At 40.3% G+C, this 24,405-nt stretch overlaps 1 protein-coding gene across 1 annotated transcript; it reads right to left on the bottom strand.

Moving 5' to 3' along the window:
* Nucleotides 1–1,217: 1,217 nt before the first annotated feature.
* Nucleotides 1,218–24,140, bottom strand: LOC106569481 (carbonic anhydrase 4-like). Its single transcript, XM_045693771.1, has 8 exons — nucleotides 24,073–24,140; nucleotides 23,955–23,981; nucleotides 23,597–23,767; nucleotides 21,865–22,013; nucleotides 20,133–20,228; nucleotides 19,942–20,020; nucleotides 19,612–19,775; nucleotides 1,218–3,059 (listed from the first exon to the last, which is right to left on the bottom strand). Exons 1-8 carry the CDS (start codon nucleotides 24,137–24,139, stop codon nucleotides 2,853–2,855), a joined length of 960 nt encoding a protein of 319 aa, XP_045549727.1. The 5' UTR covers nucleotide 24,140; the 3' UTR covers nucleotides 1,218–2,852.
* Between the last annotated feature and the right edge of the window lie 265 nt (nucleotides 24,141–24,405).

The raw sequence follows: 24,405 nt of genomic DNA, 5'->3' as shown, positions 1-24,405 counted from the left end.
GTTCTGTCTCCTAGAGATTAACATACTTTGGTGCGAAAAGTGCAAATCAATCCCTGAACAACAGCAAAGGACCTTGTGAAGATGCTGGAGGAAACAGGTTCAAAAGTATCTATATCCACAGTAAAATGAGTCCTATATCGACATAACCTGAAAGGCCACTCAGCAATGAAGAAGCCACTGCTCCAAAATCTCCATAAAAAAGCCAGACTACGGTTTGCAACTGCAAATGGGGACAAAGATTGTACTTTTTGGAGAAATATCCTCTGGTCTGATGAAACAAAAATAGAACTGTTTGGCCATAATGACCATTGTTATGTTTGGAGGAAAAAGGGGGAGGCTTGCAAGCCAAAGAACACCATCCCAACCGTGAAGCACGGGGGTGGCAGCATCATGTTGTGGGGCATAATGAGGTAGGAAAATTACATGGATATATTGAAGCAAAATCTCAAGACATCAGTCAGGAAGTTAAAGCTTGGTCTCAAATGGGTCTTCCAAATGGACAATGACCCCAAGCGTACTGACAAAGTTGTGGCAAAATGGATTAAGGACAAAGTCAAGGTATTGGACTGGCCATCACAAAGCCCTGACCTCAATCCTATAGAAAATGTGTGGGCAGAACTGAAAAAGCTTGTGTGAGCAAGGAGGCCTACAAACCTGACTCAGTTACACCAGCTCTGTCAGGAAGAATGGGCCAAAATTCACCTAACTTATTGTGGGAATCTTGTGGAAGGCTAGCCGAAACGTTTGACTCAAGTTAAACAATTTAAAGGCAATGCTACCAAATACTAATTGAGTGTGTGTGAACTTCTAACCCACTGGGAATGTGATGAAGGAAATAAAAGCTGAAATAAATCATTCTCTCTACTATTATTCTGACATTTCATATTCTTACCCTAAAGTGGTGATCCTAACTGACCTAAGACAGGGCATTTTAACTAGGATTAAATGTCAGGAATTGTGAAAAACTGAGTTTAAATGTATTTGGTGCATATAAACTTCCGACTTCAACTGTAGATATTCCATTCAAAATCAGCCGTTTCCAGCTACAATAATAATTTACAACATAACAATGTCTACACTGTATTTCTGATCAGTTTGATGTTATTTTAAATGGACAAAAAAAAATTGCTTTTATTTCAAAAGCAAGGACATTTCTAAGTGGCCCCAAACTTTTGAACGGTTGTGCAGGTAGTGCAGCGATGCGCCCCATCCAACCTGACAGAACTTGAGAGGATCTGCAGCGAAGAATGGAAGAATCTCCCCAAATACAGTTTTGCCAAGCTTGTTGTGTCATACCCAAGAAATCCCAAGGCTTTAATTACTGCCGAAGGTGTTTCAACAAATTACTGAGTAAAGGGTCTGAATACTTATGCAAATTTTAGATTTCAGTTTTGTATTTTTATCAATTTGCTAAAATGTCTACAAACCTGTTTTTGCTTTGTCATTATGGGGTATTGTGTGTAGATTGATGAGGAAAATAAACAATTTAATCAGTTTTAGAATAAGGCTGTAACATAACAAAATGTGTAAAAACCGAATGGGTCTGAATACTTTTTGAATGCACTGTAGCTCCCCATGTAATCACCTAAGATTGTACTTTTATATACCACACATCATAAGACTGTACAAAACCTATGTTATCTTATTTTGTGTATATAAAAATCTCCCAATGGTATACAACATCTGCCAATGATAACGATTTGATAGAAACGCAATACAGAACTCAGATATGCTCTGAATCTACAAAGAGAGCTGTATTAGTGTGTATACTCCGAAAAGTAGCTATTCTAGGGGACATACGTCTTTATTTGAATCCAAGTTTCTCTGGATACATAACATTAAGTTATACAGATCATTAGATGGCGGTGGAACTGTTTCAGTGATTTTGACCAGATAAACAGATCAACTGCAGAGAAGGAGCACCTTATGTACTGACCTATGGTTAGAACTAGGTAAGACTGTGTACAAAATCAGAACAACCTTAGATATATGCTTAGTTGCAGTCAAACCAGCTCATAAATGTCTGTCAGTGTTATGAATACTTAGTAGAACTGTAATACAAAAACCAGCTACCCTCTGAATGGATACATAGTTTGTATTCTCTGAAAAAGTACTTTTCTACTGAAAAGGTTATATAAATACCAGAATTCCTATAATATCCTCCAATATTGTATATGTGCAACATATTTTGACATTGTGGATGCTATGCTATTTGGTTTGAAGTGACTTAGAGGATTCGAGGGTGCTTTCTGAAAAATGCTGCCATAGCACCCACCACTCCCATTGTTTCACCAACAGTGATGCTGGTGCTGGCTGTGGGGTGAGTAAATAAAGAAAATTAAGCAATGTTTTAAGTTAATGTCTCTCAGGATCACTTTTTGAAGTGAATTGAATGACTTTGTGTCAATAAAATTAAGTATATTTAGAATTTTGGTGTACTACTTTTTTAAAGGGCAGTTGTTTTTACCACATAAATATGAAAACATTAATATTTACTTACATTCTGAAAACTAAATTATACTTTTATCAAATTATGGTAAATTAGCCTTGTACTACCATGGAAATAATGTAGACTGTACTTTGGAAAAAAAACTGCACTTTATATAAAGGAACATTTTATATTTTCTTTTAGGAAATGTAGCTAAAATAAGTATTATTTATTTCAGATAACTTATCTAAATAATGATGTTTTAATAAGTTAGTATTTTTCTATGATTGTTGCTTTTTCCAATAGTTTCTCCTCTGGGTAAATTTGACCCTAGTTGGTAATTGGCGTATGTAAAATACGTTGGTAGCTTGAGGGTTAATGGAGACATGGCAGTGCACTTCAGGTAAGGCGTTACTCATAGACACTAAACCATCAGCAGCATCCAGGCCAGGGCCATGAGGCCCAGAGAGGAGCACTTTGTGGAGGCTCCCGACGGTGGCTGGGCTGTGGATGAGCTGCCCTGGGTCGTCACCATCCGGCCATTGACAGGCTGGATGTTCCTGAAGACGTTGGTCATCAAAGCAGAGGTGGAGTTGTGGTCAATGTGCAATGTTGTGCTGAAGAGATCAATCTGAGTGGAGAAGGTTAATTAATTACTAGATCATAGACATCAGTGTGACATCAGGCTGGCCCAATGGTTTTACCCACTGTCAGTTCAACCTCTAGTTTTAGTTGATCTGAGAAGTAACATGAAATCAACTAAACTTTGAGGCAAATTGCTCTCCAAATAAATAGATCACAAAAACAACAACTTCAATGCATGTCATTGCATTGGATCAAAACAAGACACATTTCTGAAATGTGTGTACAGAGGCCATATCTTAATTTGATCATCCTGTTGTTGCAGGAACTTTCCTGCAGAGTAAAACATGCAAACTTGTATTTTAAAAGGCTTACAAAGTTTAATTTCCACTTAAACATGTCGGAGTTGATTTTCCTTAAAGAAAATGTACCAACCCCTATAGAAAATGTCCATGTATAATCCATATAACAATTCATATTTCCTGTTGATGCAGGACTATTTTCCTGCTGTGCGAAACTGGCTCAAATTAAGATACAGGATCTGTATGTTCATGACTTCTTGCAGAGCCAATTAATAGAGTATATCACATAGACCAGGTTTTTATCCAACCTAAAGTACATGTCAGATATAAAGTTTCATGGCAGAAAATTTTGTCAGTAAACTTTCCAAATGTCAACAAAACATAAATATGTTTGCCTCTTAAGGATCTTCAATTTTCGCCTAAAATGAATTTAACTGCCTCTAGCTCAGGAACTGAAGCAAGGATATGCATATTCTTGATACCATTTCAAAGGAAACACTTTGAAATTTGTGGAAATGTGAAATGAATGTAGGAGAATAACACATTAGATCTGGTAAAAGATAATAGAAAAAACGTTAGTATTTTTTTGTACCATCATCTTTAAAATGCAAGAGAAAGGCCGTAACGTATTATTCCACCCCAATTCAGATTCTGGCCACTAGATGGCAGCAGTGTATGTGCAAAGGTTTTGACTGTTCCAATGAACCATTGCATTTCTGTTCTTTTAAAAAAAAATCAAGACTGCCCAAATGTGCCATTCAACAGTTTGGGCTCACTTAGAAATGCCCTTGTTTCCCATGAAAACATACATGAAATGAGTTGCAAAATGAATAGGAAATATAGTCAAGACATTGACAAGGTTATAAATAATGATTTAATTGAAATAATTGTGTCCTTCAAACCTTGCTTTCGTCAAATAATCCTCCATTTGCAACAATTAGAGCCAAGTAGACCTTTGACATTCTAGTTGTCAATTTGTTGAGGTAATCTGAAGAGATTTCACCTCATGCTTCCTGAAGCACCTCCCACAAGTTGGATTGGCTTGATGGGCACTTCTTACGTACCATACAGTCAAGCTCCTCCCACAACAACTCAATACAGTTGAGATCCGGTGACTGTGCTGGCCACAACATTATACACAGAATACCAGCTAACTGCTTCTTCCCTAAATAGTTATTGCATAGTTTGGAGCTGTGCTTTGGTTCATTGTCCTGTTGTATGAGGAAATTAGCTCCAATTAAGCGCCGTCCATAGGGTATGGCATGGCATTGCAAAATGGAGTGATAGCCTTCCTTCTTCAAGATCCCTTTTACCCTGTACAAATCTCCCATTTTACTAGCACCAAAGCACCCCCAGACCATCACATTGCCTCCACCATGCTTGACAGATGGCGTCAAACATTCCTCCAGCATCTTTTCATTTTTTCTGCGTCTCCCGATTGTTCTTCGTGATCCGAACACCTCAAACTTCGTCTGTACATAACACTTTTTTCCAATCTTCCTCTGTCCAGTGTCTGTGTTCTTTTGCCCATCTTAATCTTTTATTTTTATTGGCCAGTCTGAGATATGGCTTTTTCTTTGCAACTCTGATTGGAAGGCCAGCATCCCGGAGTCGCCTCTTCACTGTTGACATAGAGACTGGTGTTTTGCAGGTACTATTTAATGAAGCTGCCAGTTGATGACTTGTGAGGCATCTATTTCTCAAACTAGACACTCTAATGTACTTGTCCTCTTGCTCAGTTGTGCACTAGGCCTCCCACTCATCTTTCTATTCTGGTTAGAACCAGTTTGCGCTGTTCTGTGAAAGGAGTAGTACACAGCGTTATACGAGATCTTCAGTTTCTTGACAATTTCTCGCATGGAATAGCCAGAACAAGAATAGACCGATGAGTTTCAGAAGAAAGTTTTGTTTCTGGCCATTTTGAGCCTGTAACCGAACCCACAAATGCTGATGCTCCAGACACTCAACTAGTCTACAGAAGGCCAGTTTTATTGCTTCTTTAATCAGGACAACAGTTTTCAGCTGTGCTAACATAATTGCAAAAGGATTTTCTAATGATCAATTTGCATTTTAATTAGCTAACACAATGTGCCATTGGAAGACAGGAGTGATGGTTGCTGATAATGGGCCTCTGTACGCCTATGTAGATATTCCATTCAAAATCAGCCGTTTCCAGCTACAATAGTCATTTACAACATTAACAATGTCTACACTGTATTTCTGATCAATTTGATGTTATTTTAAATGGACAAAAAAAGTGATTTTCTTTCAAAAACATGGACATTTCTCAGTAACCCCAAACTTTTGAAAAGTAAATAAAATATTGTTATAAAATATTGTTATAAAATAAATACATGGGCTCCAACATACATATACACACACACACACACACCACTACATGACCAAACATATGTGGACACCAGCTCATCAAATATCTCATTCCAAAAGTCATGAACATTAATATGGAGTTGGTCCCGCCCTTTGCTGCTATAACAGCCTCCACTCTTCTGGGAAGGTTTTCCAGTAGATGTCGGAACATTGCTGAGGGGAGATGATTCCTTTCAGCCACAAGAGCATTTGTGAGGTTGGGCACTGATGTTGGGCGATTAGGCTGGGATTGCAGACGGTGTTCCAATTTGTCCCAAAGGTGTTCGATGGGGTTGAGGTCAGGGCTCTGTGCAGGCCAGTCAAGTTCTTCCACACCGATCTTGGCAAACCATCCCTGTATGGACCTCACTTTGTGCATGGGGGCATTGTCATGATGAAACAGGAAAGGGCCTTCCCTACATAAGGGACGGAAATGGCATTGCTGTATGATTGATGAGGATCTCCATATTGCAAATGTATGGTCCCTTACTAGACGTCCGCGAATGTTTTTAAAATTTGGGCTGTGCCTCAGGGCCGGATCTTCCGGGAAGTCATCAAATAAAGTCTCTCGGACATTTGGTTTCCGTTTTATAAAAAATGACATTTTTCCTCTGTCCCAGTAAATTCCACCAGATGGCGAATGGCTTCTTATTGCAAATGTACAAAACCTCAGTAATCATGACATGGCCATTTCTCCTAAACGGAAAAGACTCCGAAGAAGAAACTTGGTGAGCATAGGTTTGGCCTAATGGGCTGTAAGCCCAGAAACATGATGGCGTCGAGGTCTCAATGCTTTTTGAGTTAATCCCAGAAAAATGGCCTTAACCTGTTAGGGCTAGGGGGCAGTATTGACACGGCTGGATAAAAAACATACCCGATTTAATCTGGTTACCACTCCTACCCAGTAACTAGAATATGCATATACTTATTACATATGGATAGAAAACACCCTAAAGTTTCTAAAACTGTTTGAATGGTGTCTGTGAGTATAACAGAACTCAAATGGCAGGTCAAAACCTGAGAGATTCCTTTACAGGAAGTGGCCTGTCTGACCATTTCTTGAACTTCTTTTCCATCTCTATCTTTTACTAAGGATCTCTGCTCTAACGTGACACTTCCCACGTCGTCCATAGGCGCTCAGAGCCCGGGAAAAAACAGAATGTCGTCATTCCAGCCCCAGGCTGAAACACATTATCGCCTTTCTCAAGTGGCCGATCAAAGGACTCTGGGCTTATGCGCGTGACCCGACCGCCCCGCCTTTGTGATTTTTTTTCCTCTGTTTGCCGAAAAGGAGATTCCCTGTCGGAATATTATCACTTTTCTACGAGAAAAATGGCGTAAAAATTGATTTTAAACAGCGGTTGACATGCTTCGAAGTACGGTAATGGAATATTTAGAATTTTATTGTCACGAATTGCGCCATGCGCGCGACACTTCTTTACCATTTCGGATAGTGTCTGGAACGCACGAACAAAACGCCGCTATTCGGATATAACGATGGATTATTTTGGACCAAACCAACATTTGTTATTGAAGTAGCAGTCCTGGGTGTGCATTCTGACGAAGACAACAAAAGGTAATCAAACTTTTATAATAGTAAATATGATTATGGTGAGTGCTAAACTTGCCGGGTGTCTAAATAGCGAGCCTGTGATGCCTGGGCTATGTACTTAGAATATTGCAAAATGTGCTTTCACCAAAAAGCTATTTTAAAATCGGACATATCGAGTTTATAGAGGAGGTCTGTATCTATAATTCTTAAAATAATTGTTATGCTTTTTGTGAACGTTTATCGTGAGTAATTTAGTAAAATGTTAGCGAATTCCCCGGAAGTTTGCTAGTTCTGAACGTCACATGCTAATGTAAAAAGCTGGTTTTTGATATAAATATGAACTTGATTGAACAAAACATGCATGTATTGTATAACATAATGTCCTAGGGTTGTCATCTGATGAAGATCATCAAAGGTGAGTGCTGCATTTAGCTGTCTTCTGGGTTTTGGTGACATTATATGCTGGCTTGAAAAATGGGTGTCTGATTATTTCTGGCTTGGTACTCTGCTGACATAATCTAATGTTTTGCTTTCGTTGTAAAGCCTTTTTGAAATCGGACAGTGTGGTTAGATTAACGAGAGTCTTGTCTTTAAATAGCTGTAAAATAGTCATATGTTTGAGAAATTGAAGTAATAGGATTTTTAAGGTTTTGAAAATCGCGCCACAGGCTGCAAGTGGCTGTTACGTAAGCGTCCCACCTAGCCCATAGAGGTTAAAGGTCAAAAACAAAAATAGAGCGCTAATTTGATCGCGTCACGTCAAAGTACATGAACCTGCGGTGTCAGGAAAAAAAGAACCAGCCATTTATCTATTGTAATTTACGAGAAATTGTACAATGGGTGATGGTCAAAGAAATGTGTTTTTTAACCAACAAATTTACAGATCCAGTTGCGGTGTGTTCAGACGAATCCGTTAAGGTGGGTTTCGGAGCTCTATGAGATTTCTGTGATTTTCTGAAATCACACACTCATTCAACCCTCTGTAAATCAGTCAGTTCTTAACGTAAATACTTACAATTCAACATTCTGCAAGAGCCAACCCCAAGGAGGATATGTGTTAACTTTCAGCCTCCTGTGTCAACTGGAAGTGCCTTAAATTGGGATCATAGGGGCTGTTTCGAACCGTTAAAAAGGTCAGATCGTTCCAAAACTTCATGTGTGATTAGGCAACCCTCATGAACTGCAAATCAGTCATTTCTCCCAACATATGTCCAAGAAAAACACACACACACACACACACACACACACACACACACACACACACACACACACACACACACACACACACACACACACACACACACACACACACACACACACACACACACACCGGATGGAGTGACACAGTGCGGGGCTTAAAGACACACAGAGCCTGCAATGGCATCACCATAATCTCTAGGCCGTGTCGAGTTCAACGAGATGCCCAGCTTGACGGTAGCTCACTCGGTCTGACCGCAGCAACAGTGCAAAATGTAGGTCCAAAATGAAGCCTGGCCTAAATTTCAGGTGCTTTTGGGTGACAGCGGCAGAACCGTTAGGGTTAGAAGCACAATTCAACCTCAGGAACGTTCCCAAGGTCCTCCCGATCTGTGCAAGCCTAACCTTGACCGTGTGGCATTAACCCTTAACAGTGAAAACAGGGTGTTTATATCAAACAGTTTGCAATGACTTCTCTCCCCATAGGAATAAATTACCTGCTCCCCTAAATTCAACCTGAAGCCTATGTGGGTTATGAATGCCATATCAAACTGTCTTCTATGACAATCCATCAGACCACTATGAGGTCTACCTGTTTGATTCTAAGCTTCCTGGAGGAACCGGAAGTGGTTAACCTCACTAGGGTAGGGGGCACTATTTTCATCTCCGGATGAAAAGCGTGCCCAAAATAAACTGCCTGCTACTAGCTATGATATGCATATAGATAGAAAACACTCCAAAGTTTCTAAAACTGTTAAAATAATGTCTGAGTTTAACAGAACTGAAATGGCAGGTGAAAACCTGAGGAAAATCCATCCAGGAAGTGCCATTATTTTGAAATGGCTGTTTTTCCAATGAAAGCCTATACACCATTTAAAGGGATAGGACTAAGATTCCGTTCCATATGGCTTCCACTAGTTGTGATCAGTCTTTAGACATTGTTTCAGGCTTTTATTCTGAAAAATGAAGGAGAATGACAACTTTGAGTGAGTGGATAGTGGGATGTCCCCAGAGCTGTTTTCTGTGCGCGACCGAGAGAGCGCCTTTCTTGTTTTCTTTTATATTGACGACACTATTGTCCGGTTGAAAAATGTTCTATTATTTAGGCTAAAAAACAACCTGAGGATTGATTATAAACATCGTTTGACATTTCTACGAACTTTTCGGATACTATTTGGAATTTGTCTGCCTGTAGTGACCGCATTTGAGCCGTTGGATTACTGAACAAAACGCGCCAATAAAATAATGGCTTTTGGATATAAAGAGGGACTTTATCGAACAAAATGAACATTTATTGTGTAACTGGGAGTCTTGTGAGTGCAACCATACGAAGATCAAAGGTAAGTTGTTAATTGTATTGCTATTTCTGACTTTCGTGACTAATCTACTTGGCTGGTAACTGTATGTAATGTTTTGTGTGCTGAGCGCTGTCCTCAGATAATCACATGGTTTGCTTTCGCCGTAAAGTCTTTTTGAAATAATCTGACATGGCGGCTGGATTAAAAACAAGTTAAGCTTTATTTTGATGTATTACACTTGTGATTTCATGAAAGTTAAATATTTATAGTAATTTAATTTGGGCGCTCTGCAATTTCACCGGATGTTGGCCAGGTGGGACGCTACCGTCCCACACCCCCTAGAGAGGTTAAACTCAGGATTCTGTAAAAGTCTACCCCAATGAGGATATGCATTTGCTTTCAGCTTCCTGTGTCAACCAGAAGTGCCTTAAAAATTGGGGTCATAGGGGCTGTTTCGAAGGGTTAAAATGGTCAGATCTTTCCAAAACTTCATATGTGTGATTAGGCAACCCTCGTGAACTGTAAATCAGTCATTTCTCCCATCAGATTTCCAAGAAAACACACACACACACACACACACAGCAAGGATGGAGTGGCACAGTGTGGGGCTTACAGACACACAGAGCCTGCAATAGTTACCTTCGTTCGAACTATCAAAGCACCGTCAGATCTAAAGCTCTAAAACTTTAGAAACCTGTTCTAGAGCTCAAGTCGATAGTGCACGGTGAGTTATGTGGCTCTAGAAGGTTCTCAAACCGAGAAACAGCCTCGTACATTTGCAATAACTTCCATTCTTTTTGACCATCGTGAAAACAACAACATTTAGAAAAGTCCCAGCGTCGCAAGATTAGGTGCATTGAAACCGCCTCGGCCCATAGAGACAGACCCTAACGTTTCTGTCCGATAGCTCATTCAAGGACCCCGTAGCAAAGCCCGGAAAAAGTGGATTTTCAACACCAATTAAGGTCGCTGCTCGGGCTCCAAATTACCTATTGAGCCGAAACTCGGGGTCGCCTCAGCTAGGCCTACACATAATGTCAGAACTGGATTCACAGCTACAACGTAACTACGTGTTTTATGTTTTTATTATGGTTTAAACAGAAGGCGCTGTGAATTTTGGGCTTGCCCTGAAATATGTGATAGTTGGCTTCTAACCGGGTTGGACAAAGTGGGTTTGGTGTCAGTTTGGTGTCAGAATGATATCTAATTGACTGATGGATGGTGAGTGCTGGCTGACTTTTGTCCATTTGCAATATGTTTAAACAGTGATAGACCATCACCAAATTGACATTCTGAAATCAACACCAATGAGTGATGGAGAGGAACCAGAATCACTGCCCAGCCATCCTGAGTTCATCGGGCCAGTCAATTTTGCATTTCTGTAATATTTTTGAGCATGTCAAATTCGTGATGGCAAATGCCCATTGAAACATATTGCAAATGGACAGCCGTGCACCTGGTGAATGGAACGGGTTACCAGGAGCAAATTTTTGAAATGGTTTTGAATGCCTTTAGGTGGGTGCAAGGGGTCCACAGCTGGGTAGGGAGCACCCCCCACCCGTGCCCATCCAAAAAAAGCGTTTTAAAAAATGACATGAGTCCCACTTCTCCCTCATCATACATGACAAATAGACCTAGGTTGATTCATGTCTTAACCTCTATGGGCTAGGTGGGACGCTAGCGTGCCACCCGTGGTGCACTCCATCAACAGCAGGTGCATTTCAAGAGCGGCAAATTTGAATCCAAATAAATGTCAAAATTCAAATTTTTCAAACATACAACTATTTTACACCCTTTGAAAGATAAACATCTCCTTAACCTCTTGGGGCTAGGTGGGACGCTAGCGTGCCACCCGTGGTGCACTCCATCAACAGCAGGTGCATTTCAAGAGCGGCAAATTTGAATCCAAATAAATGTCAAAATTCAAATTTTTCAAAAATACAACTATGTTACACCATTTGAAAGATAAACATCTCCTTAATCTAACCACGTTTTACGATTTCAAAAAGGTTTTACGGCGAAAGCATAAATTTAGAGTATGTTAGGACAGTACATTTACAAGAGTTGTGTGTAATGTTTTGTCAAGTCAAAGACAGGGTCACCAAAACCATAAAACCAGCTAAAATGATACACTAACCTTTTACAATCTCCATCAGATGACACTCCTAGGACATTATGTTAGACAATGCATGCATTTTTAGTTCTATCAAGTTCATATTTATATACAAAAACAGCGTTTTACTATGGCATTGATGTTGAGGAAATCGTTTCCCTCCAATAACCGGCAGTCAAGTCAGCGTCACAAATTAAATAATTAAAATTAGAAAACATTGGTAAAATATTATATTGTCATTTAAAGAATTATAGATTTACATCTTTTGAACGCAATCAACTTGCCAGATTTAAAAATAACCTTACTGGGAAATCACACTTTGCAATAATCTGAGCACTGTGCCCAGAAAAATACGCGTTGCGATACAGACTAGACGTCATGTTGGGGAGATCTAAAATCGAAAATACTATGTAAATAATCCATTACCTTTGATTCTCTTCATCAGATGTCACTTCCAGGTATCACAGGTCCATAACGAATGTAGTTTTGTTCAAAAAAGCTCATCATTTATGTCCAAAAATCTCCGTCTCGTTAGCACATGATGTAAGCCAGCCGGACTTCTCGTCATGAACGAGGGGAAAAAATATATTTCCGTTCGTTCAAACATGTCAAACGTTGTATAGCATAAATCATTAGGGCCTTTTTTAACCAGAACATGAATAATATTCAAGGTGGACGAATGCATAGCCTTTTATAACGTATTGGAACGAGGGTACCCAACATGAAGTAGCGCGCCAGGTGTCTAATGGGACATCACCGTTCCATGGCTCTTGTTCGGTCAGATCTCCCTCCAGAAGACTCAAAACACTTTGTAAAGGCTGGTGACATCTAGTGGAAGCAATAGGAAGTGCCAAAATATTCCTAAACCCCTGTGTTTTTCAATGGGATAGGTTTAAACTCAATACAACACATCAGGTATCCACTTCCTGTCAGAAAATGTCTCAGGGTTTTGCCTGCCAAATGAGTTCTGTTATACTCACAGACACCATACAAACAGTTTTGGAAACTTTAGAGTGTTTTCTATCCATATATAATAAGTATATGCATATTCTAGTTACTGGGTAGGATTAGTAACCAGATTAAATCGGGTACATTTTTTTTATCCAGACGTGCAAATGCTGCCCCCTAGACCCAACAGGTTAATCTAACCACGTTTTACGATTTCAAAAAGGTTTTACGGCGAAAGCATAAATTTTGAGTATGTTAGGACAGTACATTTACAAGAGTTGTGTGTAATGTTTTGTCAAGTCAAAGACAGGGTCACCAAAACCATAAAACCAGCAAAAATGATGCACTAACCTTTTACAATCTCCATCAGATGACACTCCTAGGACATTATGTTAGACAATGCATGCATTTTTAGTTCTATCAAGTTCATATTTATATCCAAAAACAGCGTTTTACTGTGGCATTGATGTTGAGGAAATCGTTTCCCTCCAATAACCGACAGTCAAGTCAGCGTCACAAATTAAATAATTAAAATTAGAAAACATTGGTAAAATATTATATTGTCATTTAAAGAATTATAGATTTACATCTCTTGAACGCAATCAACTTGCCAGATTTAAAAATAACCTTACTGGGAAATCACACTTTGCAATAATCTGAGCACTGCGCCCAGAAAAATACGCGTTTCGATACAGACTAGACGTCATGTTGGGGAGATCTAAAATCGAAAATACTATGTAAATAATCCATTACCTTTGATTCTCTTCATCAGATGTCACTTCCAGGTATCACAGGTCCATAACGAATGTAGTTTTGTTCAAAAAAGCTCATCATTTATGTCCAAAAATCTCCGTCTTGTTAGCACATGATCTAAGCCAGCCGGACTTCTCGTCATGAACGAGGGGAAAAAATATATTTACGTTCGTTCAAACATGTCAAACGTTGTATAGCATAAATCATTAGGGCCTTTTTTAACCAGAACATGAATAATATTCAAGGTGGACGAATGCATACTCTTTTATAACGTATTGGAACGAGGGTACCCAACATGAACTCGCGCGCCAGGTGTCTAATGGGCCATCATCGTTCCATGGCTCTTGTTCGGTCAGATCTCCCTCCAGAAGACTCAAAACACTTTGTAAAGGCTGGTGACATCTAGTGGAAGCAATAGGAAGTGCCAAAATATTCCTCAGCCCCTGTGTTTTTCAATGGGATAGGTTTAAAGGTAATACAACACATCAGGTATCCACTTCCTGTCAGAAAATGTCTCAGGGTTTTGCCTGCCAAATGAGTTCTGTTATACTCACAGACACCATTCAAACAGTTTTAGAAACTTTAGAGTGTTTTCTATCCATATATAATAAGTATATGCATATTCTAGTTACTGGGTAGGATTAGTAACCAGATTAAATCGGGTACATTTTTTTATCCAGACGTGCAAATGCTGCCCCCTAGCCCTAACAGGTTAACATAGTGCTTTATATCATTTGGGCAGTATAAATGCCATTTGGACATGGTTCACTGACTTTTGGGTTTGGAAACCGACTTCCTATGATCATATATTGCAAATGGACATAACATCCTGATTTGACACTTTCATATTGCATTTGGACATATCTTATGGCATTTGGCAATGGTTCACTGACTTTTGACTTCGACTTCCTATGATATCATATTGAAAATGGACAAAACATATGCCTTATGGACAAGTAAAAAAAATATAACAATAAGATATGACAAAGGTATGTTCATACAGTTCTTATATATGTACAATTGGCCAAAAAATTGAAAGAATATCGAAAAATGGTCCAGAAAGTACTTTTTTAGAGGGTGATACATTTTTCAAACATTTTTCAAAACTTGACACTTGGGTCTTGACTTGATGTCCATTTTCAATATGACAATTTACGGTGGAGCGCGCTCGCGCTCCTTTGGATTTTTGCTATATGACATTTGCAATATGGTTTGTATGAATTGGCATCCAATTGAGTGGTATTTGCCATCGTATATATGTTTCGCCCAATGGCAATATGTTCCCATTCATTTTTGTCCAATTCAGGGAGTATTTCCTTACACAAGCTGTTATCACAAAGTTGGAAGCAGAGAATTGTCTAGAATGTCATTGTAATATACTGTATAATGGTATATGCCATTTAGCAGATGCTTTAATCCAAAGTGACTTACAGTGGCTTGCGACAGTATTTTGTTGCCTTACAACCTGGAATTAAAATGGATGGGGGTTTGTATCATTTGATTTACACAAAATCCTACCACTTTGAAGATGCAAAATATATTTTATTGTGAAACAAACAAGAAATAAGACAAAAAAATAAACTTGAGCGTGCATAACTATTCACCCCCCCCCCCAAAGTCAATACTTTATAGAGCCACCTTTTGCAGCAATTACAGCTGCAAGTATCTTGGGGTATGTCTCTAAGCTTGGCACATCTAGCCACTGGGATTTTTGCCCATTCTTCAAGGCAAAACTGCTCCAGCTCCTTCCAGTTGGATGGGTTCTGCAGGTATACAGCAATCTTTAAATCATACCACAAATTCTCAATTGGATTGAGGTCTGGGATTTGACTAGGCCCTTCCAAGACTTTTAAATGTTTCCCCTTAAACCACTTGAGTGTTGCTTTAGCAGTATGCTTAGGGTCATTGTCCTGCTGGAAGGTGAACCTCCATTATAGTCTCACATTTCTCAAAGACTGAAACAGGTTTCCCTCAAGAATTTCCCTGTATTTAGCACCATCCATCATTCCTTCAATTCTGACCAGTTTCCCAGTCCCTGCCAATGAAAAACATCCCCACAGCATGATGCTGCCGCCACCATGCTTCACTGTGGGATTGGTGTTCTCGGGGTGATGAGAGGTGTTGGGTTTGCACCAGACATAGCATTTTCCTTGATGGCCAAAATGCTCAGTTTTAGTCTCATCTGACCAGAGTTCCTTCTTTCATATGTTTGGGGAGTCTCCCACATGCCTTTTGGTGAACACCAAACGTGTTTGCTTATTTTTTTCTTGAAGCAATGGCTTTTATTCTGGCCACTCTTCTGTAAATCCCAGCTCTGTGGAGTGTACGGCTTAAAATGGTCCAATGGACAGATACTCTAGTATCCGCTGTGGAGCTTTGCAGCTCCTTCAGGGTTATCTTTGGTCTCTTTGTTGCCTCTCTGATTAATAATGCCCTCCTTGCCTGGTCTGTGAGTTTTGGTGGGCAGCCCTCTCTTGGCAGGTTTGTTGTGGTGCTATATTCTTTCCATTCTTTAATAATGGATTTAATGGTGCTCCGTGGGATGTTCAAAGTTTCTGATATTTTTTTAAAGCCCAAGTACTTCTCCTGTGGTGGTTCATTTCTTTATTATCAAATGAGGAGAGACAAACTTATCACACAAGTCAGTTACACTTAAACTAAATCTTTAATAGTGAGAGTTTTGCAATAGCAATGGCTTGTCGATGAATCACCGTCTCTTTGATGATTCATTGAGAGCAGCGTGACAAAAGTACAAAGTCTTTCATAGCCAAGATCCACCCCCTAGTCGACATAACAAACCACATATGTTTGTAACGGGTCACAAGGTAAGACTTTTAAATTAGAATTGAGTATCCCATAGCCAGATAGCATTTGCTATAAATTATCGTTCAGTTTGGCCCCTAAGACGAGGTTCCAATCTCGTTCCTGGTACTTCATAGCACAGAACACCAACTCATCCAATGGCATAAATCAATTGTCAACTCCAGATACTCCCATCTCAAGTAAAACCCCTTCTTGACCCCACTCCTGGACAAGCTCACTGAGGGTAGTGAGCCTCTAGGTCATACACTATCCCAGGATAAGTGCAACATCAGAGATGACATACAATGCTTCCAGACACTACCACACACATCCCCAATGCCAAAGGAGAGAGTGACTGGCGCACAGACATTGTGGAGACAAGTAATTGGTTCCCCATTAATCACGCATCTCTTCACATGGTTTAAGAATAGGTAGACACATTCACATATGAAGACAATGTTCCCTCCTGTCCTCTTCCCTTTCTGATATTCTGCATAGCACCAGGGACATGTGAAAGGCAAGCCTGACCTCTCCCCTCTCTGGGCCCCAGGTGACTGAGCCCCAGCTGAGGGAAGAAGTGCAACTGTCAACACCAGAGTCCGAAGGGATACATTCTAATAACAAGTATATCACATAAGCATATTATGCAGAGAAGACATCTTATTAATTAGCTATGTTACACAACTATTTCTGATTCTTCCGCCACACTCCACAACTTTGTACCTGACCATTTTGGAGAGCTCCTTGGTCTTCATAGTGCTGCTTGGTTGGTGGTGCCTCTTGCTTAGTTGTGTTGCAGACTCTGGAGCCTTTCAGAACAGGTGTATATATACTGAGATCATGTGACAGATCATGTGATACTTAGATTGTACACAGGTGGACTTTATTGAACTAATTGTGTGACTTCTGAAGGTAATTGGTTGCACCAGATCTTATTTAGGGGCTTCTTAGCAAAGGGGCCCTATACATATGCATGCACCACTTTTCCGATTTTTAATATTGGGGAAATTCTTTAAACAGGTCATTTTTTGGACTATTTTGTGTATGTCCATTACATGAAATCCAAATAAAAATCCATTTAAATTACAGGCTGTAATGCAACAAAATACGAAAAACGCCAAGGGGGTGAACACTTTTGCAATGCACTGTACAGTCATGAATGCATAAATTTAACATATGGGTGGTCCAGGGACATGAACCCACTACCCTGATATTACAAGCACCATGTTCTACCAACTGAGCTACAGTATAAAGGACCAGTAGCGTTAAAATTTCCCTTCACTGGAACTAAGGGGCCTAGCCCTAACCATGAAAAACAGCCCCAGACCACTATTCCTCCTTCACCAAACTTTACATTTAGTACAATGCATTGGGGAAAGTAGCCTTCTCCTGGCATCGCCAAACCTAGATTAGTCCATCGGAATGCCAGATGGTGAAGCATGATTCATGACTCTAGAGAACACGTTTCCACTGCTCAAGAGTCCAATGGCAGAAAGCTTTACACCACTCCAGCCGACGCTTGGCATTGCGCATGGTTACCTTAGGTTTGTGTGCGGCTGCTCGAATGAAAACCCATTTTATGAAGCTCCAGATGAAAAGTTATTGTGCTGACATTGCTTTCAGAGACAGTTTGGAACTCGGTAGTGAGTGTTACAACCAAGGACAGATGATTTTTACGTGCTACTCGCTGCAGCACTCGGCAGTCCTGTTCTGTGACCTTGAGTGGCCTACCCCTTCACGGCTGAGCCATTGTTGCTCCTAGACATTTCCACTTCACAATAATTGCACTTACAGCAGCTCTAGCATGGCAGAAAATTGATGAACTGACTTGTTGGAAAGGTGGCATCCTATGACGGTGCCACTTTAAAAGTCATTGAGCTGTTCAGTAAGACCCTTCTACTGCCAATGTTTGTTTTTGGAGATTGCATGGCTGTGTCCTCGATTTTATACACCTATCAGCAATGGGTGTGGCTGAAATAGCCGAAGGGGTGTCCAAATACTTTCGAATATATAGTGTCTATATACAGTATATGTATACACAGTTCCTTCAGAAAGTATTCAGACCCCTTGACTTTTTCCACATTTTGTTACATTACAGCCTTAAAAACATCATCCTCGAGATGTTCCTACAACTTGACTGGAGTCCACCTGTGGCAAATTTAAGGTGAAACATAGTGGTGGCAGCATCATGATGTGCGGATGTTTTTCAGTGGCAGGGACTGAGATATAGTCAGGAGTGAGACAAATATGAATCAAGCAATGTACAGAGATCCTTGATGAATACCGGCTCTAGCGCGCTCAGGACCTCAGACTGGGGCGAAGGTTCACCCTCCAAAAGGACAACAACCCTAAGCACACAGCCAAGACAATGCAGGTGTCACGACTTCCGCCGAAGTTGGTCCCTTTCCTTGTTCGGGTGGCGTTCGGCGGTCGACGTCACCAGCCTTCTAGCCATCGCCGATCCACTTTTCATTTTCCATTTGTTTTGTCCTTGTCTTACACACCTGGTTTCATTCCCCCAATTACTTGTTCATTATTTAACCCTCTGTTCCCCCATGTTTGTTTGTGAGTGATTGTTTGTATGTAGTACGGTCCGTTATTGTGGGCTAGATTATAGCGTTGTATTATTGATTCTTTGAGTAAATTACGTTTATTACTCATATCTGCTGTCCTGCGCCTGATTCCTCTACACCAGCTACACACAGGCATATTACAGCAGGAATGACTTTGGGACAAGTCTCTGAATGTCCTTGAGTGGCCCAGCCAGAGCCCGGACACGAACCCGATCGAACATCTCTGGAGAGACATGAAAATAGCTGTGCAGCAACGATCCCCATCCAACCTGAAAGAGCTTGAGAGGATCTGCAGAGAAGAATGGGAGAAACTCCCCAAATACAGATGTGACGAGCTTGTAGCGTCATGCCTAAGAAGACTCGATGCTGTAATCGCTGCCAATGGTGCTTTAACAAAGTACTGAGTAAATGTGATATTTCCCCCCCCCCAAAAAAATAATTACATTATTTTAGGATTGTGTGTAGATTGATAAGGGGAAAAAACTATTTCAAAATGTAAGCCTGTAACTTAACAAAATGTGGAAAAAGTCAAGGGGTCTGAATACTTTCCGAAGGCACCGTATATATATATATATATATTGCCAAGTCTTCGCACAACGGTAACACGACCACGTGTTATATATATATATATATTTAAACAATTCTAGGAGGTAGAAGTGTTGTTCAGTTTATTGTGAAATTGTTGCACTAACTCACCATGTCCTGGCTGACTTTGATAGGGTCCTTGAACACGGTCCAAACCACAGCCTCATTGCAATTGGGAGTGGTCAGGGAGCCAAGGTAACGGTAGTATTTGGTACGGTCCACCCCTTCCAGGAGTTCATCCAATGAAATAGCATGAGTAATGTTTACAATATCATCTTAATGAAGGAAGAAAGAAAAAACATATACTGAAATCATATGCTACTATTGAACAATAAAATCACTCATTTTGAATTCAAAGAGAAAAACAAATCCCTCTTCCAAACTTTATTTTGAGGAAGTAGTTCTTGATCAAATCATAACCAGTCAAATCTCTCCTCTCACCTTTTAGTGTGATGTTGGCCAAGTAGGATGTCAGAGTATTCCAGGCTGCTGGTGAACCAGTCACATTGCCCGGTATGGCCTGTTGCAAAAAATGTACTTTAATAACAGAAAACAGCAATAAAACATTGAAATGCCCAATCTAAAATGGAAAAATGGATGCCATTTCTAGGAAGGTTAAAGCATCCTCTCACCTCTATGAAGAAACCAAGAGCAGCGAGTCCCGTGCTGTCTGTAACGGTCATGGTCGTGTTACCGTTGTGCGAAGACTTGGCATTTACTATGTGCAACTGAAAGGTGAAGCATAACAGTTGATGTAAAAAGTTATCTGAATCCATTGGAAAATTCAAACATTGTAATGATACATTTAAAAAAAGGTAGACTACAATCTCCCATATTTACAGCTTTTCAAAGGTCATTTAAATTAATGATATATATGCCCCCTGATTCTTGAGGAATATAACTTATAAATGCCTCATAAGTTCAGTACAACCGTCAGACTATTGCACTATCTATGAAAAATCTGAGAGTGGTTACATTTACCCATTCGTCAGTTTTCTAGTAAACCAAGTTGCATGGCTGCAGTTTGGCTGGGGGGGGGGAATAGTACTAAGCCTAAACGAATAACTTGACATTGATTCATGGCAGTATGGTATATGTACATCAGTGGAGGCTCCTCCGAGATGGAAGGGGAAGACCATCCTCCTCAGTGAATTTCATGAAAATAAAAAGAGTGAAAGATTTAAAAAGTTATCCTTTTTAGATAAAACTATACTCTATACAGTATATTCACATCACCAAATAATTCATTAAAACACACAGTTTTTCAATGCAGGTCTACATTAGCCTCAACAGCACTCATTTTGGTATTACCATGGTGTAGCGAAAGGTCAGCTAGTTTTCCTCCTCCTCTGGTTCTCACCTCCTTCTATAGACTTACACAGTAATTATGACAACTTCTGGAGGATGTCCTCCAACCTATCAGAGCTCTCGCACTGACATGTTGTCCACCCAATCAAAGGATCAGAGAATGAATCTCATACTGAAGGTTTTTCTTGGAAAGGTTTTTTCGCCTGGTTACAGACAGCTGATGTGTTGTCCACTGAAGTTCACAAGCGAATAGAAACGGTGAGAGGAGGAGAGCACGTAGATGTGAGAAGGAATTATATAATGAGCAAATGAGTCATGCTGTTTATGTGGCTGCTTTGAAAGTGAACTGTGTTTATGTGTGATCAGGGGTGTATTTATACTGCCGATTCTTTTGAAAAAAATGCTTCTTAAACGGAAGCAAACGGAGTGAAACAGGAATAAACATACCTGAATTTGTCCAATAGAAACTCTCGTTTGCAACTGTTGGACTAAGGATTACACCCTAGATCAGCTATATGCAGGCAAGAGTGTGCAATGCGGTATTGAATGTGTCACTGTCTGTGACATCTCAACATTTTCTCTCAACCTGTGCACCTACTGTACGTTGTAAATACTTTATTCATAGGCTAGATTGTAGCAACCTCATGATGTGTATAGGGAACAATTGAGTATCATGTAGTAGCCTAAACCTATCGATGTTACAATGAGCTGGGTGAATGGAATATGAATGACAGTCATCCAATATGCTGTAAAAGAAATAAGGCCATGCTCATAATTTTTTTTAAAGGTCCTCCCTCATCTTAAACGGCACCAACCGCCACTGATGTGCATCAGTATGAGAAGTGTCACCCCATGTGACATGGGCTACATTCAGATTCTCTACCCTTCTCCATAACTGTACTCATACACTTCCTTTCATGAATTTCAAAGGAATGGACTAATGTTTGCAATATAGTGGAAACTCCCTCCAGCCATGCTTGCATCAATCCATGAAAGAGTGAGGGGGGGGGGTGAATGAGGGGACACTTCTGGAGAAAGGTAGAGAATCAGAATTACCTCCATGGGGTAATGGGTTCCATCCACTGTGTGCTCCGACCCAGGGACAGAGGTACCGTTGCCCCAGTGCAGGTGAAACTGCAGGCTGTCATAGGCCTCAGACAGGGCCCCGCCTGCAATCTGGACTCCACTCGTCAGCTTGACTTTGACTGAAAGAAAGAAAACACCAACAAAACGAGAGGAATTGGTTCAATTTCGAACAAATTCCATGTTTGGTACATACAGTGCATTTGGAAAGTTTTCAGATCCCTTTACTTTTTCCACATTTTGTTAGTTACAGCCTTATTCTAAAATATAATAAATAAAAAAGTTGTGATCAATCTACTTACAATACCCATACTGACAAAGTGAAAACCGTTGTTTTGAATTTTGCAAGTGTTTTATAAATAAAAAACTGAAATACCTTATTTACATAAGTATTCAGACCCTTTGCTATCAGACTCGAAATTGAGCTCAGGTGCATCCTGTTTCCATTGATCATCCTTGAGATGTTTCTACAGCTTGATTGGAGTCCACCTGTGGTAATTTCAATTGATTGGACATGATGTGGAAAGGCACACACCTGTCTATATAAGGTCCCACAGTTGACAGTGCATGTCAGAGCAAAAACCAAGCCATGAGGTCGAAGGAAATGTCCATAGAGCTCCGGGACAGGATTTTGTCGAGGCACAGATCTGGGGAAGGGTACCAAAAAATGTCTATAGCATTGAAGGTCCCGAAGAACACTGTGGCCTCCATCGTTCTTAAAAGGAAGAAGTTTGGAACCACCAAGATTCTTCCTAGAGCTGGTTGCCCAGCCAAACTGAGCAATCTGGGGAAAAGGGCCTAGGTCAGGGAGGTGACCAAGAATCCGATGGTCACTCTGTGGAGATGGGAGAAACTTACAGATGGACAACCATCTCTGCAGCACTCCACCAATCAGGCCTTTATGTTGGAGTGGCCAGACGGAAGCCACTCCTCAGTAAGAGGCACATGGCAGCCAAAAGGCACCTAAAGACTGTCAGACAATGATAAAAAAGATTCTCTGGTCTAAAGATACCAAGATTGAACTCTTTGGCCTGAATGCCAATGGGACAATAGTCAGGATTGTGGGAAAGATTAACGGAGCAAGGTACAGAGAGATCCATGATGAAAACCTGTGAGAGAGTTATCAGGATCTCAGACTGGGGGCTATGGTTCACCTTCCAACAGGACAACGACCCTAAGCACACAGTCAAGACAACGCAGGAGTAGATTTGGGACAAGTCTCTGAATGTCCTTGAGTGGCCCAGCCAGAGCCCAGACTTGACCCGATCTAACATCTCTGGAAAGACCTGAAAATAGCTGTGCAGTGACTCCCCCCCCATCCAACCTGACAGAGCTTGAGAGTAACTGCAGAGAAGAATGGGAGAAACTCCACAAATACAGGTGTACCAAGCTTGTAGCGTCATACCCAAGAAGACTCGAGGCTGAGTAAAGCGTCTGAATACTTATGTAAATGTGATATTTCCGTATCGTTTTTATTATAAATTTGCTAAAATTTCTGTTTATTATGGGATATTGTGTAGATTGATAAAGGGAAAAAACTATTTAATCAATTTTAGAATAAGGCTGTAACGTAAGAAAATGTATAAAAAGTCAAGGGGTCTGAATATTTTCCAAATGCACTGTATGTACCAAACCAGGAATTTTCCTCAAGTGGGGACTTTGAGTGTATGGATTAAGAGGCAAGGCATCCATCCATTCTCCTCACCGGTTTTGCCAGTGTTCTTGATACTCTTCATTGTATAATTGTCTCCGTATTTGGTGAAGGTGAAGGTTGTCAGGGTTGCATCAACCACTGCCGATGCGGAGACAATATTGATGGGAGACTGTCGCGATCCATTGCAATGTTCTGAGGCAATGGTGGGCCAAGTGGTGTCACCTTAACATATTATCAATCATACCGTGGTGTCAATGTACCGTATGTTTATAGGGGTCACATTATATGCTAACACATTAATTCTATAGTCTGTTATCCACCACCATCACAATCAATTCAAAGCAAATGCTTCATGTACAATTTGTGAATAAAAATAACACTGTAACCAATGGGTAAATCCAATACTTACCACAACTAGGATCATGGTAACACCACGCTGATAAGAAGGGAAAAAGTTATGCAAAGTGTCACAAAAATAATAGTAGAAGACAGTCACAGTGCAACAAAATAATATAATAATCACTTACAACCGCCTGCAGCACTGATTGCAGTGAGGACAAATAGAGCCGCATTGATAACCACAAGTCGATTCATCTGAAAGCAAGGAAAAGGCAATTATAAATGAAGCCGGACATCCATTTGACTTTTATTTCAATATCCACAGACATACAGTTTTGATTCGGTATGGACCAGCCTTGATTTCAATGTCCACAATATCCACAACGTCCAAAAACATAGACGTCTGTGATTGGTTCAGATTTGGTCCCGTCTGGACCAGCCTTGATTTGACGCAAACATAGACGTCTATGTTTGTGGACGTTGCGGATGTTATGGACGCTAAAATCAAGGCCATCTGTGGA

The sequence above is a fragment of the Salmo salar genome, chromosome ssa14 (genome assembly GCF_905237065.1).
Source record: "Salmo salar chromosome ssa14, Ssal_v3.1, whole genome shotgun sequence".
In the NCBI taxonomy this organism is placed as follows: Eukaryota; Metazoa; Chordata; class Actinopteri; order Salmoniformes; family Salmonidae; genus Salmo; species Salmo salar.
Note: the sequence above shows the minus strand (reverse complement) of the source record. Positions and strands in the feature narration are given on the sequence as shown.